Genomic DNA, 18,679 nt, shown 5'->3' with positions numbered 1-18,679 from the left:
AAACTTGGCTCAACAGGATAATTTACTAAGGAATCACTTTGGGGAAGTCACTATTTTTGGTTCTAATACAGATGCAAAAAAAAAAAAATGAGACAATGAAGCCCCTTACCACAGGAAACCAACTTTTAATCAGGGATACAAGTGCAGGGCAATCACAAGGCAAACTATGCTACCTGGTATCATGGTAAAATCAGTTAGAGGAACAGTGAGTCAAGGAGATAAAGAATGTGTCACAAGAGAACTGGGTGTTTGAGCTGGAGATGAAGATTTCCCATGACTGAGACAGGGAAATGCTTTTCAGGCTAAGGGACTGTATGACAAAGGATGATAGTGGAGCAGAAAGTACTTCATAAAGTTAGGAATGATGGGGGCTCGGGGGTGGAGGTCAAGACAAAGTTAAGGGGACTTGAAACATGATTCTCAGCCAACTCCGGAGAATCTGAAATACCATCCAATGACATTTAGATGTCTCTGAAAAGGCAAGAGAAAGGCACTGCACAGTGGAGAAGACTTAAATGCTCAAGTTCAATTTTTATGCAACTGTTGATTTCTCTGGAGTCCAGTTTGAAAGAGTGATAGAGAACAAAGTTCAAACCTTGTATCATATATTTGATTAATGACTTACAAAGTAGATCTACTAGGAAAATTGTGAAATTTCTATCTCCCTGAATTTCAGTTTTAGCCTTCAATATGATCTGATATAGTAAGCTTCCTGGTGTTTATTAATAATCAGCATATGGCACCTCTATTGATATTCATATTTTAAAATAATGGTTAATATTCTTATTGGTCACTCTACTCATTAGGAATTCTTAGCTACAGAAGTTATCTTAACTGAGACAATATAGAGGGCAGGGCTCTGAAATCAGAAAACTAGCTCTGGTGTTGTGTAAAACCTTGGACAAGTTACCCTAGTTAGGGTGCACAGATGCATCAGGTTTTAACAAGTCTAAAAGCTAGATACCAGTATTATCCACATTTTGCATATGAAGAGACAGGGGTTTAATAGAGTGACCACAATTAGCAAATAAATTGACATGATCTAGAATTCTAATTTAACTGGCACCCTGTATTTTATATGGGAGAAACTCATAGGAGGAGGGAGGGGCTGCAGAGTTTCTTCTTGCATGCTCTGCCCAAGAAGTGCCCCCAAGGTCAATTCTTGGCAATAGTAGGGCCTCTGAGTGTGGCCCACTTGTGTGCTGGGACAGAGCAGATAGTTCTAAGTTCCATCCACAAGAAATGCCTCCAAAGTAAACAGAAAATGAATATTGTACAAGATGTAAGTGCAACCTTACAGGCAAGGAAATCTGAGTTCTAATAAAGACTTCAAAGAGTAGATCCCTTGATACCACTTGAAATAACTAATAAAGAAGTAATGGGTCTGACCTCAGAGAACCAGAGTATGATTAAAAAGAAATATACTCTTAAAAGGTAAGGAATATCAATAGGAAATAAAATGATAAAACCACACTGGACTATAGAGCCAGGCTGCATTAACTTCCTATTCTTCCTAACCCTCCCTTCAATAATCTTGAGCATCTTTATAGGCACAGATTGCATTTAGCAGATATGTGTTTTCTGATTGGTATCTTTAGTTTATAAAATCAATTCTGCCAGCTGGGCACAGTGGTGCATGCCTGTAATCCCAGCTGGTTGGGAGGCTGAGATAGAACTAAGTTCAATGCTAGTCTCAGCAGGTTAGCAAGACCCTAAGCAATTTAGGGAGATCCTGACTCAAAATAAAATAAATAAATAAATAAATAAAGGGCTGGGGATGTGGCTCAGTTGTAAAAGTGCCCCTGGGTTAAATCTCCAGTATGAAAAACAATCTGTTCTGCCAGCCTCATTCCTGTCCTGTTGGACCCCAAAAGAGTATATACTTGGTACTGTAGATCTTCATATATCATGTGAACAAAAACTAACCAGAAGTAAAGTCCCCAAACAGGGAATAACTCTTAACAAAATTGTTACAGTTTCATGTAAAGTTCCATTATTAATGGAAAATGTTTCTTAGACCTGCCTCATTAGTCAATTAGAATTATTATATACGTGGTTAGTCAATGGTAATGTTCTTGAGTTTCACAAATATAAATTCCACACCTTATATTTTCTAGCTAAGCCCACCCACAGTCACTGTTTTTAAAGGATGACAGTGCTCAAGAAAGCACAATACTTTATTGAAGTTAATAAATGTTTGCATAAGCAAATCAACTGTACAGTTTGCTAATAAATACTCCTTGTTTTTCCAGTTCCAGAGCACAAATAGTTGAAGGGTATAAATTGGTCCAATTTTCAATAACACCTATCTTAGAGATGTGGACCTGTCAAAAGGATTTAATTGTTAATAAATGTAACTGGCTTTGAGCCAGCATCTGAAAATTAAATAATATGTTTTTAATGTGTATTTCCCTCAGGAAATCTGATATGAGACCAGAAACATGTTAGCTGCTTTGTGGAATACACCCAACTGAAAAGTGAAGTACTAACACCTTTTCAAACACTGAAGTTCAACTAAATAGTGTAGTTTAAACACACCATGTAAATATCTAAAATAAAAATAAATACTTTTTTAAAAAAGATCTAAAATAAATTCTAAATAGGAGTTCTAAGGCAAGGTCAGTTGTTACATTGGCAAATATTTCACACAATATAAAGTGGGTGGCCTGTTGCTCTTATAGAAAAGAATTAGTATGTCACAGTACGGCATCCATAAACTCAGACAAATGCAGGTACCTACTGGAAAAAAACTTCTTATGCTCTGCAAAGAAATTGAAGAAACACCCCAGAAGCTGTTTGGACTCAGTATTCAGAAAAGTTGACTTCAGAAACCATAATTTCATTCTCCTTGGGAGAAGTTTGTCTTTTTAACTGGCAAAGTAATTCTATTCAACAACATTTAAATAGGCAAACATGTATACAAAATTATAGGACTCACTGAATTCTGGGAACATGAAAATTGGGGGTTTAAGAACCCCAGTATGAGAAACACTAGAGAATGAATTAGCACAGATTTTGGTGTTGGACAGTCTGTTTGACTTATCTCTCTGCCTGGAGGCATCTACTTCTAGGTGTTTCAGTATCCTTATCTGTAAAATGGGGATAGTAAGAATATATATTTTACGTGCTTGTGTGGATTAAATAAAATCGTGAATATAAAGTTATTAGCATGGTTTTACATATGGTAACAACCTAATGAATGTCATGCCTCATTATTATACTTTGATAATAAGCTGGGTCAGAGAAATAGAAAATAGAATTATTCCACACAATAAATGCATTTCCTTCTTCCATAGATTTAAAACAACAATAACTTCCAGACTTCTGTCTCTGTGGTATGGGATAGTAATATCTAGAAGTTTTTTTAAGGACTTTAAATAGTTTTTTTTTAAGTTTTTAAAATTCTAACTGTAGAAAATAAGTTCTGCAGATCAAAAGATTAAAATTCTCAAAATCAAAAACTTAAACAATCTTCTAGGATTTTAACATCAATAGAATTATGAGCCTATGGAATAGTTTTTATTGAGAAAGGTTATAATAAAATTAAAATGGTTACTATGATGCTAGCCACAAAATGAAAACCACTGTCCTTAGAAGTCATTAAATTAATTTGTTTTTTTTTTTAAGTGGTCATATCAAATGAGCATGTATGTGTTGACAGGATGTCACAGTGTAGAAATTAGATGGGATTCAGGCATATAACGAAGGGATGGGTTGATTAAAAAATGTGCTTCCATATATGTGTGTATAGAAATGACACACTGAAGCCCATTAATTTGTACAAATAATATGCATTAATAAATAAATAAAAGAATTATGCTAGCCAGTTTGGTGATATGAAGAGCCAATGAGGACAGTGAGGGTGAAAGAGAGAAGTATAAGAAAAGTCTGAATGGAATCTTAATGCAACTGCATTAATAGTTGAAGAAGAGCCAGGCCTGGTGGTACACACCTGTTATCTCAGTGGCTCGGGAGGCTGAGGCAAGAGGATCACGAGTTCAAAGCCAGCCTCAGCAAAAGTGAGGCACTAAGCAACTCAGTAAGACCCTGTCTCTAAATAAAATACAAAATATGGAATGTGGCTCAGTGGTTGAGGGCCCCTGAGTTCAATCCCCGGTTCCCCCTCCCCTAAAAAAAAAAAAAAAAAAAAAAAAGAGTTACAGAAGGATGTAGAACAAGAGACTTTTTAGGAAAGATTTCAGGAAGCAACATAGAAATCAGGACATAACTGTGCAGCGGGCTCTGCCCTAAGATTCTGAATGAAGCTTTCAGCCTTGCACACACTGGAGAGAGAAAGCATTGTAATTGATTCTTTTTGTGTTCTTTCTCTTTCTATTGTAAAAGCAGGTAGTTGCACATAGCAACCGGAGTAACAAATTGAGCAGTGCAGAAAGGTATATCATGAAACGGGAACATTTTCTCCCCTCATAATCATCTCCTTCCAGAATGTCTCAAAGTGCAAACTGACTAAGGCTGTGGGCTAGACACATACACAGTTCCATCTCTTTCTCTCAAACCTCATTAAAATGATAGAAATGGGATAAAAATGGTTTAAGTCAATAATGGAGAGAATGGTCAAAAAAATGAAAGAGCTCAACAAATTTCTGATAAATGGAAAGCAAATGAAATTGTAAATGATAAAGAAGGATGGAGAAGTCACAGTCTAGAAGAATAAAAGCAGATGGGGAAAATCAGATGGGGCAATAGCCAAGGTGGGAGCCAAGAGGCCCCGACAAAAATTCAGATATGCCTAAGTACTAGGGAGAAGCACAGACCTGAAAATTGAGATTAAATGAAAAATCCATAGATGAAATCAGGTGCCCCATCTCCTCCCTTCTGCCCTTGAACAGAACTCCTAGAAATCTGGCTTGTGTGTGTGTGTGTGTGTGTGTGTGTGTGTGTGTGTATTACTGGGTATTGAACACAGGGGTACAACCACTGAGATACATCTCTAACCTTTTTTATTTTTAAGACAGGACCTAAGTTGCTGAGGCTGATTTTGAACTTGTGATCCTCCTGTCTCAGCCTCCTGAGTTGCTGGGATTACAGAAGTGGACTACATCTGGCCTAGCAAATCTGGCATTTTATCTCCCAGGCATGCTGTCTTTAAAATACCTCAATGTAGGGCCATGTATGGTGGTGCATACTGTAATTCCCAGCAAGTAGGGAGGCTGAAGGAAGAAGATCACAAGTTTGAGGCCGGCATTAGCAATTCATCTCCTGTCATAAAATAAAAAATCAAAAGGAGATGTAGCTCAGTGGTTAAGTGCCCTTGGGTTCAATCCCTGGTATAAAAAAAAAGGGGGGGGGAACCACAATACAACAAAATAGCTCCAGAGAAAACCAAATAAATCTCTCAAAAGTAAAACAAATATCTAAAAGAGTTTAAGGAGCTCCATAAACAACTCCCCCCATTTCTCACCTGAGTTTGAAACTAAGTACAAGAAAGTGGACAGATAGATGGCGTGAACATGAGTTTCCCTACTCATTAAAAAATTGCACCAGAAGATGTGGCTTCAGCTTACAATGCTTCCTGGCTCCCACCAGAGCAAGGCTGACTCACATCCCTGTCATAGGCTGGGCACTGGAGTCCCTGCAGGGGGCATGATGGTGGGAGCTGATCTCAACTTATCTTCTCTACAGGTTGGCAGGTCCCCAAAGAGCAGGAACCTGTGTTCACACGCCTTACTCCTTCCTCTAAACGCACTAGCTGGACAAGTCACTTCTCCTCTGGGGAGAAGTGAGTAAGGGGGTGGAGAGAGCTGGAAATGTTGCTCTGGTGGAATTACTTCCTCAAGAGGCCAGAAAGAAAGTACTGGAAAAAATATGAGAAAAATTAAAAGAGAAATAGAGGATCAATTCAGAAGGCTTGACAAGTAACTAATTAGAAGGTCATAAAGAAAGACTTTTAAAAAGTGAAGGTGAGGAAAATACTAAAGAGAATGACTCCATGTTAACGGACCCGATAGTCCAGAACGAATAGCCCTGCTGAGTGTTAGGCAGGATTAATGGGGAAATAAAAAATTCCTGAGGTGTGATATTTCAGAACATGAAGAATAAGGGAAAGACTCCAGAAGCTTTCATGGGGTTGGAGGGTAGGCAGATGCCTAGTGAAATGAAAACAAAAACAAATCTATTTTCAAAGAATCAACCAGACGTCACATTTCCCACCTGCAACACTAGAGGCCAAAGCCTTCCAAGTCTTGAGGGAAAATTATTTTTAATTCAGAATTCTATGTCCAGCCAAGCTAGTTAATCAAGTGTGAAGGCTGAATGAAGAGATCTTAAACATGAAAGATTCCAGAAAATGTGTCCACCACATAACTTGAAGGAGTTACTCAAGAATGTGCTGCAGCAAATGGAAAGAATCAACCAAAATGCAAAAAACATGACATCCAGGACAGAGGGTGTCCAGGAATTTGGGGTCTCAGCCTCGGAGACTGTGTAGGTTGAAACAAGAGAATGAAGGATTGCGGAGTACCCTAGTAAATAAGGAGAGGAGATGGAGTACGTGGAATGATTGTGGGATGGAAAACATGAGTCTATAGTCAATACAACTGGTAGCAAGTAAGACTAGAAAACTCCAAATTCCACTCCAAGAACATCTTTCATTGACAGGTTGTGATATTGGATTAGAGATAATAAAATGCAGTCCTGACACTGTACTATACTTGGCAGAGCAGTTAACAATATAGTCATCCCTCAATAACTATGGGAGATGGATTTCTGGATCCCCTGTGGATACTCAATTCAAGCATGCTTAAATTCCTTATATAAAATGGTACAGTATTTGCATATCCTATACATATCTTCCCACATACTTTAAATCATTGCTAGATGACTTCCAGTACCTAATAAAATGTCAATTATATGTAAATAGTTGTTATATTAGTGAATAATGACAAGAAAAATTCTGGACATGTTCAGTATAGACACAAACATCATCGGCCTAACTACATAGTACACAAACAAGAAGTGCTCAAACAATGTTCCCACAGTGAGTGCTGGAGAGAGACTGAAGATGTGTGAGACCACCGTGGGATGTGTCTACACATCTCTTCATGCTCCTGGGTTCAGCATAATGCCCTGAATATGCAAATTCAAATTTTGCTTTTTGAAACTTTCTGATATTTTTTCCCAAATATTTTCAACCTGCAGTTAGTTAATCCATAAATATGGAGGGTCTGCTGAATCATATAGATGCTATTGTTTTTCAGTTTTATAATCAACATCTAGAGATATTATAGGAGACTTTAGTTACAGAACAGAGGTTCCCTGCTTCTCGCACTCATTCTTTTATTGTCCTAATAAAATGTCATCAGCCCCTCCATTGGTGGCTGTGAGTGGGAAGCTCCCACAGCCCCTTACCTATTGCCTCCAGAGACTTCATGGTATCCCCCACACTGCAGCCTGCTTCTTTGCTGTGGCTCACCAACCCATCCATCCATCCATCAGTACTTACTTTGTACCCTCCCTGACCACCACCCATCTTTCATTCTCCCCACAATCTCTGCATTGTGGCACATCTTTCTTGGAGGTTCAGACATATTTGAAGCTTAGGTTAGGAAACAACTTCTAATTCAGTATCCAGTTTTCCCTGCTCCTGGATACATAGTGCCAGCCCCTGTCACAGGCCTTTCTCATTGCTCTAGCCTTCCCCAGGCCCTCAGAGTCCTGCCATGGTTCAGGGTTTCTTACCTTCTCTCCCGGCGTCCTGGGTGGTGACACAGTCAGGGCTGCAGATTAGAATCACCGGAGTATCTGCAGGAACTCTCCAGACCTGGGCCCCACGATACCCAAGGTTCTGATTTACTCAATCTGTAGAGGGGCTGGAAATGATCCCCAGGTGATTTTTATGTGTAGCCAGGAATGCAAACCACTGCTCTGCTCTCTCCAGTTACCAGGGAACAGTCCTCAAATTCAGGTAACTTTATTATGTGGAGTTCCCTCTCTTTCCAAATCATGCAGTCTCTCCTACGGCAGCCAGATTGTCAAAGAACTTTTCCCCTTCCTCTGTGTAGTCACACACAAATGCAGATCTTTAAAAACTAGATAATACCACATATATTCTACATTTAGGTTTTATAACTTGACTTCCTTCATACCTAGAAGACTGATCTGTCTCATTATACAAAGACCATGTAATACTCCATTATTATGAAGCATATACCATAATGTACTTGGCCATTTTCCTATTGATGTATCCTATCTCATCTCATATTTCCTATCTATTTCATATCTCAAATTATCTCATATTTTGCTATTGCTAATTATGCTGCAGTGAACATCCATATTGATGTGTATCCTTTGATATCTATGCATGTATTTTCAGAGTATAATTACTGGATCAAAGTTGTATACATTTAAAATTTGGACAGGTGAGCCTGGTAGCTCAGTGGTAGAGCAATTGCATAGCATGTATAAGATTCTAGGTTTAATCCCAAAAATTTAAAGGAAAAGAAAGAAAAAGAAGAAAAACAGATGGACATATTGCAAAACTGCTCTTATTTAGATGATGTATCAATGTATTATCCCACCAACAGTTTGTTAAAGTATATCTTTCCCCAGACTCTTAACCCATCAAATATGATTAATCATTTTTTATTGTTTGCTAATTTGGTAGGCAAAATTAAAATAACAATGTTGTATAACAGCTTTCATTTCTGTGATTACCAGTGAATTGAACATATTTTTGTTAGTACTTTGTATTCTGTGAATTAGCTGTCCAATGAATTTTTGATGACTATTAACTTGGAAAATACAATGTAATGTCCTCCTACTTTCCTATTTCTCCTCCTACCACCATTATAACAGGCCTATCATATAATCCAGTCAATTCTTATTTCAAGAATAGAGGAAAGCATATTACATATAGTTCAAAATTATAGAAAATCCCAATGTGATTTATATTAGGATTTTAAATGTGTTTTTAGAAATATAGATCTGGGAGTGAAGCATATCTGATTCACATCCTAGTCTTGCTTCTTTCCAGCTGACTCTAGGGATTTTACCTTCCTCCCTAAGCCATGATTTTCCTAACTGTAGAAAGGGAATAATAACTTACTTTGCCTAATCATTATAATGCGTGTATGCCCTTCAGGTGTGGACACTGGCACACAGGTAGTTGATAAATGGTTGCTATTGTAATATTGTTATAATGTTGGAATATTGGAATTCAATATTCATTAATTAGGAATCCTCATTGTGAGTTTCTTGGTCCCATATCTTACCCTTATCTCAACTACTCTGAAGCAGGCCACCTAGATTTAGGTCCCCTTCTCTCTGCTTCTCTGATTGAGCAGGGTTTTGTTCTCTTCAAGGCTAAGGGTTTTCATTTTAAGTCTGCAAATCAGTAAATAGAAGAGATGGAGGTAGCCTCTGATGTGACTGAGCACTGAACTGGCTATGTTAACAATGTGGGCTGGAGATGTGACAAACCTATTCAGAGAAGTCATGACTCTCCCACAGGATTAATTATCAGATAAAGCCCATTACTAATCCACAATCAAGAACTGATCTTGGTACCAGGTGGAATACATTCAGTGCAAAGTTTCACACTTGAGTAACAAGGAAAACTGATTATCCTGTTATAAGAAGTTTGGAGGTAGGGCAGTTCCCAGCTGGAAACTGCTCCTTGAAAACATCCTCCAGAACCCAGTTCCTGACATCTTTCAAGACAGCATCTGCAGCTTATGGCCTCATCTTGCATTGACTGTCTTCATGTCCCAAGGAGGCTACCTCAAAGAACCACATTAAGAGACAGAAAAAATGCTTTTTCCCCTTTCTTTCTTACAAATTCCCTTAAGACTTCTTATGATATCATATTGGCCCAAACTGAATCATTGAATTTCCCATGCTGGGAAAAATCAGTGGCATGACAGTGAAATGACTGTTCTTGATTTAGGCCACCCTGAACAGAAAGAGACCATCTCTGGAATACATGGCTGCCTGATACCTGAACAAAACTGTTAGTAAGAAGGGAGGAGATGATGGTTGCACAGATGACCAACAGAGCCTGGCACTGCCATATGGGTTCCTAAGGCTTTATAAGGTGGACTTTGAGTATTTTGAGTTAATATGCAAATCCTTCAATTAATCATATAAAAATCAGCTTTGAAGTTTGCCATCTAGAAACTTAGTGTTACAAGGGGAGGGCAGTCATATTTCCTGTCATTCTTAAAAGCAGGAGTATGACTTAGGAGTCAAGAACCTCATTTTCTAGGAATGCACTTAGAATAAGCATAGATGGAGTCAACTCCAAAGCACTTGGCATGGAGTGGGTTTTGGGTGGTGCTATCCCAGGTCTTAGGAGGGAAGCTCCTGGGAAGAGGGGGCCCACTTGGGGCAGAATGAGGGAGCCAGGAGGGCATTCCCAGGGTGTGCCTGTGCCTGAAGTATGCTGTCCAGGTCATCTGGTGAGCCTCATGCCAAATGCCTGGAATATAAAGATATGAGGAGAAGGACATGTGGGGGAGTATAATTCCAGAGGAATTTCCCTTTGAGATACCCTTTAAAGACACTACATCTTTGTAACATGGAAAGCCAAGCTGGTGGAGTTCTTCCTGCTTATTTCTCAGCTCTCAGGTGTAAGAGTGCCACAGTCTATAGTAAGAGGCAAAGCTGGAAACACCATGAGAATGCCAAGGCCCACGTGGGAAGAGTGATCACATCATTCACAGATGAACAGCCTGGGTCCCTTGAGGTGTCTGGCCTGTAATTACTCCACCAGCTCTTGAGTGTTTCAGACACATCTCCAGGCACATGAACAAACTGGAACTGACTTCCTGGAATGAATAGCATCCATGCACACCTGGTGGTTGTACTGTAGCCTTGTCAGAAGCTGAGTTTGCAAAAGAGCAAAATGAAGTCATGCATTAGGCCAAATTACCTGGAGCAAGGCTATCAGTGAGGGGCAGCCTGGAATATTGAGGGGGGGGGCAATGGGGCATAAGTGAGCATGTGAGCTGCAGGGACTTTCACATGGGCTGTATGCTAGAGCCACCCCTCTCATACCCCATACCTGGCCAATATATTAAAATCTTAGGGAGAGGACAAAGAATGGTTGAATCTTCTGCTTAAGTTCGTAGGAATATTTACCTTAAGAGTTTGCTCAGACTAGCATTTTGGAGAATGCCTTCAGAGAAATTTCTGCTTCACTTGCCTATGCCCTCATCCCGCATATCCCTGGCTCAGGGATGCAAATTGCTCAGTGGGCAGGCTTCTCCTCTGTTCTGTTACTAAACAAAGATCAAAGCCACAGTCTGGAGAAATCTCCAGGACCAGGGGTCTCCCCCACAGCCCTTCTTTGCATCCTCTGTCTTTGGTCACAGTTCCTAATCAGCAGTTTAATATTAATAGCTGTTTGAATGATTAGAACTATAATAACTTGGGAAGCATAAATTGGACAAGAGATCAGTGGTAACTAATGGGGGAGGAAAAGAATATCAATTTCAAGGTAGTAAGTTCTATGAAAAAGAGAACACGAGGAGTTTTTAATCAGAAAGCGTGTTCTTCAAAAACATTTTGAAGAAATTCATATTTGCATGTACTATGAATTTGGGAGACTTTGGAATCGGGATTTGCATCCAGCCATTCCACATCCCAGCACTAGAGCTTAGGCAATCATATTCCCTCCCTGATCCCTGGTTTTCTCCTCTGTAAAATGGGAAGAGCAGTCTCAGGGCTCTTTTGATCATGGGTGCTGATACGTTATTCATTTAGGTGAGCCAAGGGCAGGGCAGGACAACTCTGACCAAATGGCTCTGGAGATGTTGCAGTGCTGCCAACTCATCCTGAGACCAAAGCAGAAACTTTCCTGGATAATTCTGGGGCCCACTTGCCCCTCCCCTTAGACCTCACACCCACAGAAAAGGGGCCTTCATTTTAGGAGCCAGCCAAGATGGACTTGTCCCAATTTTCATTGCTTCCTCGTTAGGGAAAAAAAGAGCAACCTCATCCCATGGTCTGAGCTGAATCACTTGGCGAGAGTTGAGGGATAATCTTCTTCACTTAATGTCAGCCCCCAGTGCAGCCTGGGTCTGCCCTTTATTAACTATTTGCCTTCAGATAAGAGCTTTCTCCCTTCTTTCTTGTTCCTCCTCTGCAAAATGAAAATGTTAATATGGGACTGTCCTGACACCCAAGGTCATTGAGATAGAGTGTGTTCTGCATTGTCACGGTGCCTGGAACACAAAGCACTCCATAAGTAGTAATGGTTATTATTATTATTGGGTTCTTGAAAGATGCAGACTTACAATTTCTTGACTAATTGGAGTACAGCTTGAGCATCCCTCATTTGAAAATCTGAAATTTGAAATACTCCAAAATCTGAAACATTTTGAGCACTGATGTGACACCATGAATGGCAAAGTCTACACCTGACCAAATAGGACACAGTCAAACCACAGGTACACTAAAATATTATATAAAGCCCCCTTAAGCTATGTGTATAAGGTGTATATGAACATAAATGAATTTCATGTTTAGATTTGGGTCTCATCCCCAAATATCTCATTATCTATCTGCAGATATTTCAAAATCTGAAAAAAAAATGAATCCAAAATTCAGAATTTTTCTGATCCCAAGCATTTTGGATAAGAGATATTTACTTAATGGTAAAGGTATACATTTTTAAATAATAAAGCTACATTTATTTAGAAAATATTCTAATTCATTCCTGCAGTCTTTAAACTGGTCACATACCCTATTAAATAGTGAACTTTTTTGTTACACTGATAGCCAGTAGGGTTCACATCTGAATCTTCCCCTCCCCTCCCTACCCACCACCCCTGCCTGCTGCAGTCAGCACAGTGACAAGTGATGCTCCAACATCTCCCAGTCATGAGCCCCAGGATCCAGCTCAGCTGCTTCCTGGTTGCTTGGAGATAGGAAAACTGTGGCTCCCTTGAGGCCTCCTCCTTTAACCTGCCCCTGTCTCTCTGGCAGGCTGTGAAGCGGTTCCTGAAACAGGAGTGCAAGTGTCATGGTGTGAGTGGCTCATGCACCCTGAGGACATGCTGGCTGGCCATGGCCGACTTCAGGAAGACAGGCGATTATCTCTGGAGGAAGTACAATGGAGCCATCCAGGTCGTCATGAACCAAGATGGCACTGGTTTCACTGTGGCTAACAAAAGGTTCAAGAAACCGACGAAAAATGACCTCGTGTATTTTGAGAATTCTCCGGACTACTGTATCAGGGACCGAGAGGCAGGTAAGTTCAAAAGAACTTTTTCAACCATCTGTATTTTTAGCCTGACATTTCAGCCTGCTGCCTTTAGGTTCTAAGTTCATATTCTTTATAATTCCTATTGAAAATGCACAGAAAGCTCTCCCAAGCGACTCTAGAAACATGTCAATAATGTGCAGATTCTGGAGAAATGAGAACCCAACAAGAATGTACATGGCAAAAAGTCAAAATATGCAGATTAGCAAAATTTTCCAGCCTGGGCAAAATTCTAGTTAGTAGACTAAGACACCCTGTGTGTAGTACCCAGCATCTTTCATGTGATCCTCAAGCTTCGAGGAGGATAGTTTTGCAAAGAATCTCCCCTCCCTGCTTACCACTCCCACCTCTATCACTATGGAAAGGGCTTTAAATTTAGCCTCTTTTGAAGTTTTGCCTATTTCACATTCCCTTGCCCTTGTCAATATACTTAGAAGTTGCTAGTAAGAATTTATTCACGTCTCTTGGCCATAATTGGTTAGTATGTAAGGGCTGTGTAAAAGTCACCTCATTTATTAAAGCCACACCCTTCTAAAGGACGGCACCTTCTCCATCTTGAACTCACTCAGAGTGGCTCTGTTAGCTTCAACATCACAGCTGTTCCCACCTATCTGGTTATATACGTGTGCATTCTCCACCTCGCACTCCCTGGTCAACACTGAACTCCAGGCTTAGCACCTTCTTTGCAAAGAGTTCAGAGCAAAATAAGATTGAGTCAAAGAAGGAGGTGATGGGAGTCCACAGCCCACTTTGGCTTAGTTAATTTCTTGGTAGAAAACAAGGTATTTCAATATCAGGAAAAAAAAAAAACCTCTGAATTCTTAGATTGCTTTTCATTCCAAAATAATTGCAACAGAAGCAATAAGAAAGCACAGGTGGCAGCTGGCTCCTAAAGTTAGATTGGCCAAGAGGCAAGATTACCTGGGAATACATAAAAAAGCTTTCGCCTCTTTCTTGCCCTAGAGTGATTGAATTTTTTTCAGATTGTGAGCTACTTCTCTATAGCATGGGAGCAGGTTTGTACATGCAGCCTATGGATTAATGACTGTTGAACACAGGGACCAGATGCTATGCCCCACCGCATTCCAGACCTCTAACAAGTCATCCTACCTGTCAGGCCAAACTTTCAGCCAAATCACTATGAAACCTATGCTTTTAATCAGAATTGTCCTCAGGGTCTGCCTATAACTAGATGTTTAACCTCTGCTTCCTTGAACAGGACATGAGAATGACAGTATCTTGATAATTTTAGTTCCTATGACTTGAATACTGTATGCTGATTACTGGGTTAAGATCATTGTATGCATAGTCCTATTGAATCTGTGGAGCAGCCCTGTGACATCAGCACATTGGAACTTGTTACTGGAAAAAAAAAATGGATAAAAAGAGGGACACTCCTAGATAGTCAACACCAACCAAGAAATTCACAACTTAGTTTTTTAAGTCAGAGAAGCAGTCCTAGATATCATCGTGCCCATTCTACCGATAAGAAAAGTGAATGACATGCTCACAATCTCATGGATAGGAGAGGACAGATGTCTGGCCCCAGGCTGTGCTTTGACCCTGAAACCACATATGTGCCTCACCTATCTTCCATGCAGAAAGACTTTGCAAAGCAAAAAAATCTCATGTTGAATATCACAGGACATGCCTGCTTCCAACATATCTTTTCTGGTTTTTTGGATTGAAGTTGTACTTGATGAATATTTGTTTACTGGATATTCAGTGAAATAAGGGCCACACTTTTCTTTGTCCCACAGAGGTGATTCTGCATCTAATCCTTACTACCTTTTCAAATTACTAAATTATTCTTGCATACTTTGCTCTTTCTATTCCCTGCATTAAAAGAAATTCTGTTTCTTGGTCTTAAAACAGCAGTAGACATGTCTATAGTACCCACCACATGCCGCTCTCACAGGGGGTCTGTAATGTTTTGTTATTATCCCATTTTATGGGAGAGGAAACTGAAGCTCCAAGAGACTAAGAATTTTGCCCAATGACTTGTAGTTAGTAAAAGGCTGAACAGGGACTGTCAGTCTGTCCTTTCTACCATTTTACTCTGCCTTCAGCCACATCAGGCACAGAATGCATAGTTGCAGGGGCTTTCTGAGGAAAGCTACGTAATTTATTAACTATTTTATTTTTTTTATTTTTATTCTATCTTAGACACATTTTTAGCTTCTCTAACTTGAAAAGAAGCGAATTTTTTTAGTTTTTGGTTGGTGTTATAACTAGGAACCACCCTGTTTTCCTCCTCTTCTCCCGCCTCCTTCTTTTCCTCATTTTCTTCATATCCTTAATTAACCAGCTCCAATATACTGGAGATCAGATCTCCAGGAAGATTCCTAGATTATTTGTAAATTATCTGAACCAAAATCAATTAATACCTTCTTCAGCAGAGGGCAAGAAAAAGTTATCCATGTAAACCTTGTGATGTTTCTTTTTCATTCTGTTGACCACAGATGATAGTTCTAGTAAAAAGATGATTCAGAACGTTTCATATCATGTAGGTAAGAGTCCAGTTTGTTAAAATAATATTTTTTCTATCATTCACATTTGGAGTCCTATACACGTAGCCACAGGTAAGAGATGCTGATGTTCTCTGAGAAAGCCTCAACTCATTTGTCTGCTCAGGGGCTGGTGTTTGGTTGTGTGATGGCCTTCTAAAGATGAGGCTTCATTTTGGCTAGGACAAACTTCTGTGGTCAACACAACTGATCAACACAGTTCTAGAAGTTTTTGGTATGGAATCATCCTGAAGTACCTTCTAACCTCTGTTTGTTAGGGCATAGAGATGTGACAGAGAATTGTAAGACCTGGTTCTAACTCACAGTGGCTGTGGGAGCCTTTTGTTTCTGTGAAACAAAGGTGTTGGGTCAGTGCTGATGACTGGTCAGTCTACATTAAGGAACCACCCAGCTTATGTGAGCATGTTGAGCAGCACACACTGGGGGCCCCTCTGCCTGCACTAGAATCGCATTAGGAAGGATCTGTTTTCTAGTAAATGGAACTTTCCCATGTTCAAAATGGGTTACATTATGAGTTGTCAGGCTCAAAAACAGGTCAAATATTTGCAGTAAAATTTAACCTCAAGTAATATCCAATTTCTTTTTTAAATTTTATTTTTTAACTATCATTTATTTTCCCTTCCCTACATTTTATCTCATACTATCCATTCTACTTTGTTGTAATCTTTGTTGTTTTGTTTCTTTTTAAATCATTCACATGTAATATCCAACTTCTTGAGCTCCTTCCACTTGCCCGCACTAGAAGCATAGTGGTGGTGAGCAGGTTGAATATCATCAAGTCATCTCTATTTGGAACTGATTGGTCTTACTCCTTGCTTCCTGCTCAAGTCACTCATGAGCAGACATGAGTCAGCTTGCTTTGTCAATTAGATCTGTGCTGTGGCTATAGTGGATAAAGTCTTCAGATCTAGTCTACTATTTTCCATAATTAGGGTCTCTTGAAAGACTCATGAATCAGGGTCTATTCCTGAGATTCTCCATGCTTTTCATATTTAAGCACATCTGAGTTTGAAAAATCAATGATTTAGACAGTGCATGATCCTGGTTTGCCTGTAAGTATTAGGGGAGAAGTCCAGTAAAACATTCTATTTTCTTGGAGTACCCATCTCTTAAAAGGGGGGAATTTTTTTCTTTATTTGAAGAGCTCTAAATAAACATCAGCCCCAAAATACCCCTGCCTTGGCTCACCCAGCATAAGAGGGTCATTCTTTTGCATTTGTGCCCTCCATGTTCAGAAAACCTCTTACACTACAGGTAATTCATTAAAATGATTTTGGCTGTCAAAGCATTCACTGGAATTAGCTTGACGTCCTGAAATGATGATACCAAGACTACAGAGAAGCATCACAGAGTGGAGACCCTGGGGTGTTTGTGGTATGCCCAGACATCACTGGGATCCATGCTGGGAGCATGGGTTAATTCCCACTCAGAGGCAGGCCTGCATGACACACCTTACATGCATCTCCCTGACTCCTCACAGCACTCTCCTCCATTTCCAGAGAAGGAAAATGAGTCTCCAAGAAGTTATTTCACTTGCCCAAGATCATGTGGCCTGTAAGTGATGAACAAACAAAATACATAAAAATCAAAACAAAAATCCATACCTTTCTTGTTATACCATGTACCTTCAGAAATGTGGGTGGTGGTAGGTGGGAGCAGGGGTCCTCTTTAATAAAGAAGCATCTTGAGGACATAGGAATTTAATGAGGAGAGGTGCCCATAAAGTGGTGAGGTCAACAGGGACCAGAATTAAGCACCCAGGTTGCCTTGAAATTTTTTTTTTAATTAGAAACCCTTTAAGTTTTTAACATCATTAGTGTCTTTAACTGTTCCTAAATAAGAGTAAGCCAAAATAAATAAATAAATGAACAAATAAATACCAAAGAACATATTATTGTGGCAATAATAATAAGCCATTTCCCCCTAGTCTTCAATTGAAAAAAGTGAAGGTTCTGATGGTCAACTATAAATATTCCTCCATGCAGCCCAGATTTGAAGAGTGGGAAACACCAAGTGTCGTGCATGTGACATTTTGCAGGCCAAACTGGAGGCCAGGTCTGGGAAGCAGGGCTTTCTGGGAGGAGTGTAGTTATCTACTCGGTTATTGCCCCAGGCATCTGTAAATCAAAGAAACCCTTCAGTTAGAGATAGGTGCATCTCTAAGTAAGGAATGCTGCTATCCTCTCACAGAAAGCATCTGTACCTAATCACAGGCCACTTTCACTGTTTATGATGTAAAACCCTGACCTGGGTCAGAGGTCACCCTGAGGTCTCCTCTCCAACTATAGGAAACAAGCAGTCCTCCACTTCTTCTCCAGTCAAGTTCAAAAACACATGGAACTCAGCAGGTGTGCAACTTGTTGCCTGCTGAAAACCTGATACCTGGCTGACAGCTGCAGGCTGCGGATGGTGTAAGCTCTCAAGTATCACTGTTTTTCCTACATGAATTATATTTGGCAAACAGAACTCAAAACCCATGAGAACTCAGTCCCAATCATGGTGTTCAGAGATTGGTGTTCTTCACATTCCTTGTGGTGCAGCCTGGTTTGCAAAAAAACTTGTCAATGCAGATTGTGGCCCATGAGCTGATTTAAAAGCAAGAGAACAACGTGTTAGTCCATGGGTAGACCCTACTTACATAATAATATTTTCAATTTGCACCACTCCATCGTGGATCCCTCTTCACTGAATACATATTTATTGAGATTCTTCTATGTGCCAGACACAGAAGCCCCAGGAATGTAAAGAGAGGGAAGGCAGGATTGATCCTTACCCTCATGGCTTCATTGCTCTCATGGCTCTTATAGACAAGCCAGGCAGCAACCAGGCAAGGGCACACATTCTGGATGGTAAGGAATCCTCAAGCTTGGATAGAAAGGGGTGTTTCTTAGGCTTCAGTCCTTGATTCGTTACTCTGCACAAGGTCTCA

General features: G+C 39.9%; 1 protein-coding gene across 1 annotated transcript in view; it reads left to right on the top strand.

Moving 5' to 3' along the window:
- Wnt2 (Wnt family member 2) overlaps positions 1-18,679 on the top strand; it is a 41,157-nt gene that overhangs the window by 11,451 nt on the left and 11,027 nt on the right. Inside the window, exon 4 of the mRNA XM_026410568.2 lies at positions 12,946-13,210. Coding sequence (XP_026266353.1) covers positions 12,946-13,210 — 265 coding nt within the window. The remainder of the gene's footprint in view (positions 1-12,945; positions 13,211-18,679) is intronic.

This window comes from Urocitellus parryii, chromosome 3 (assembly GCF_045843805.1).
Source record: "Urocitellus parryii isolate mUroPar1 chromosome 3, mUroPar1.hap1, whole genome shotgun sequence".
NCBI lineage: Eukaryota > Metazoa > Chordata > Mammalia > Rodentia > Sciuridae > Urocitellus > Urocitellus parryii.
Note: the sequence above shows the minus strand (reverse complement) of the source record. Positions and strands in the feature narration are given on the sequence as shown.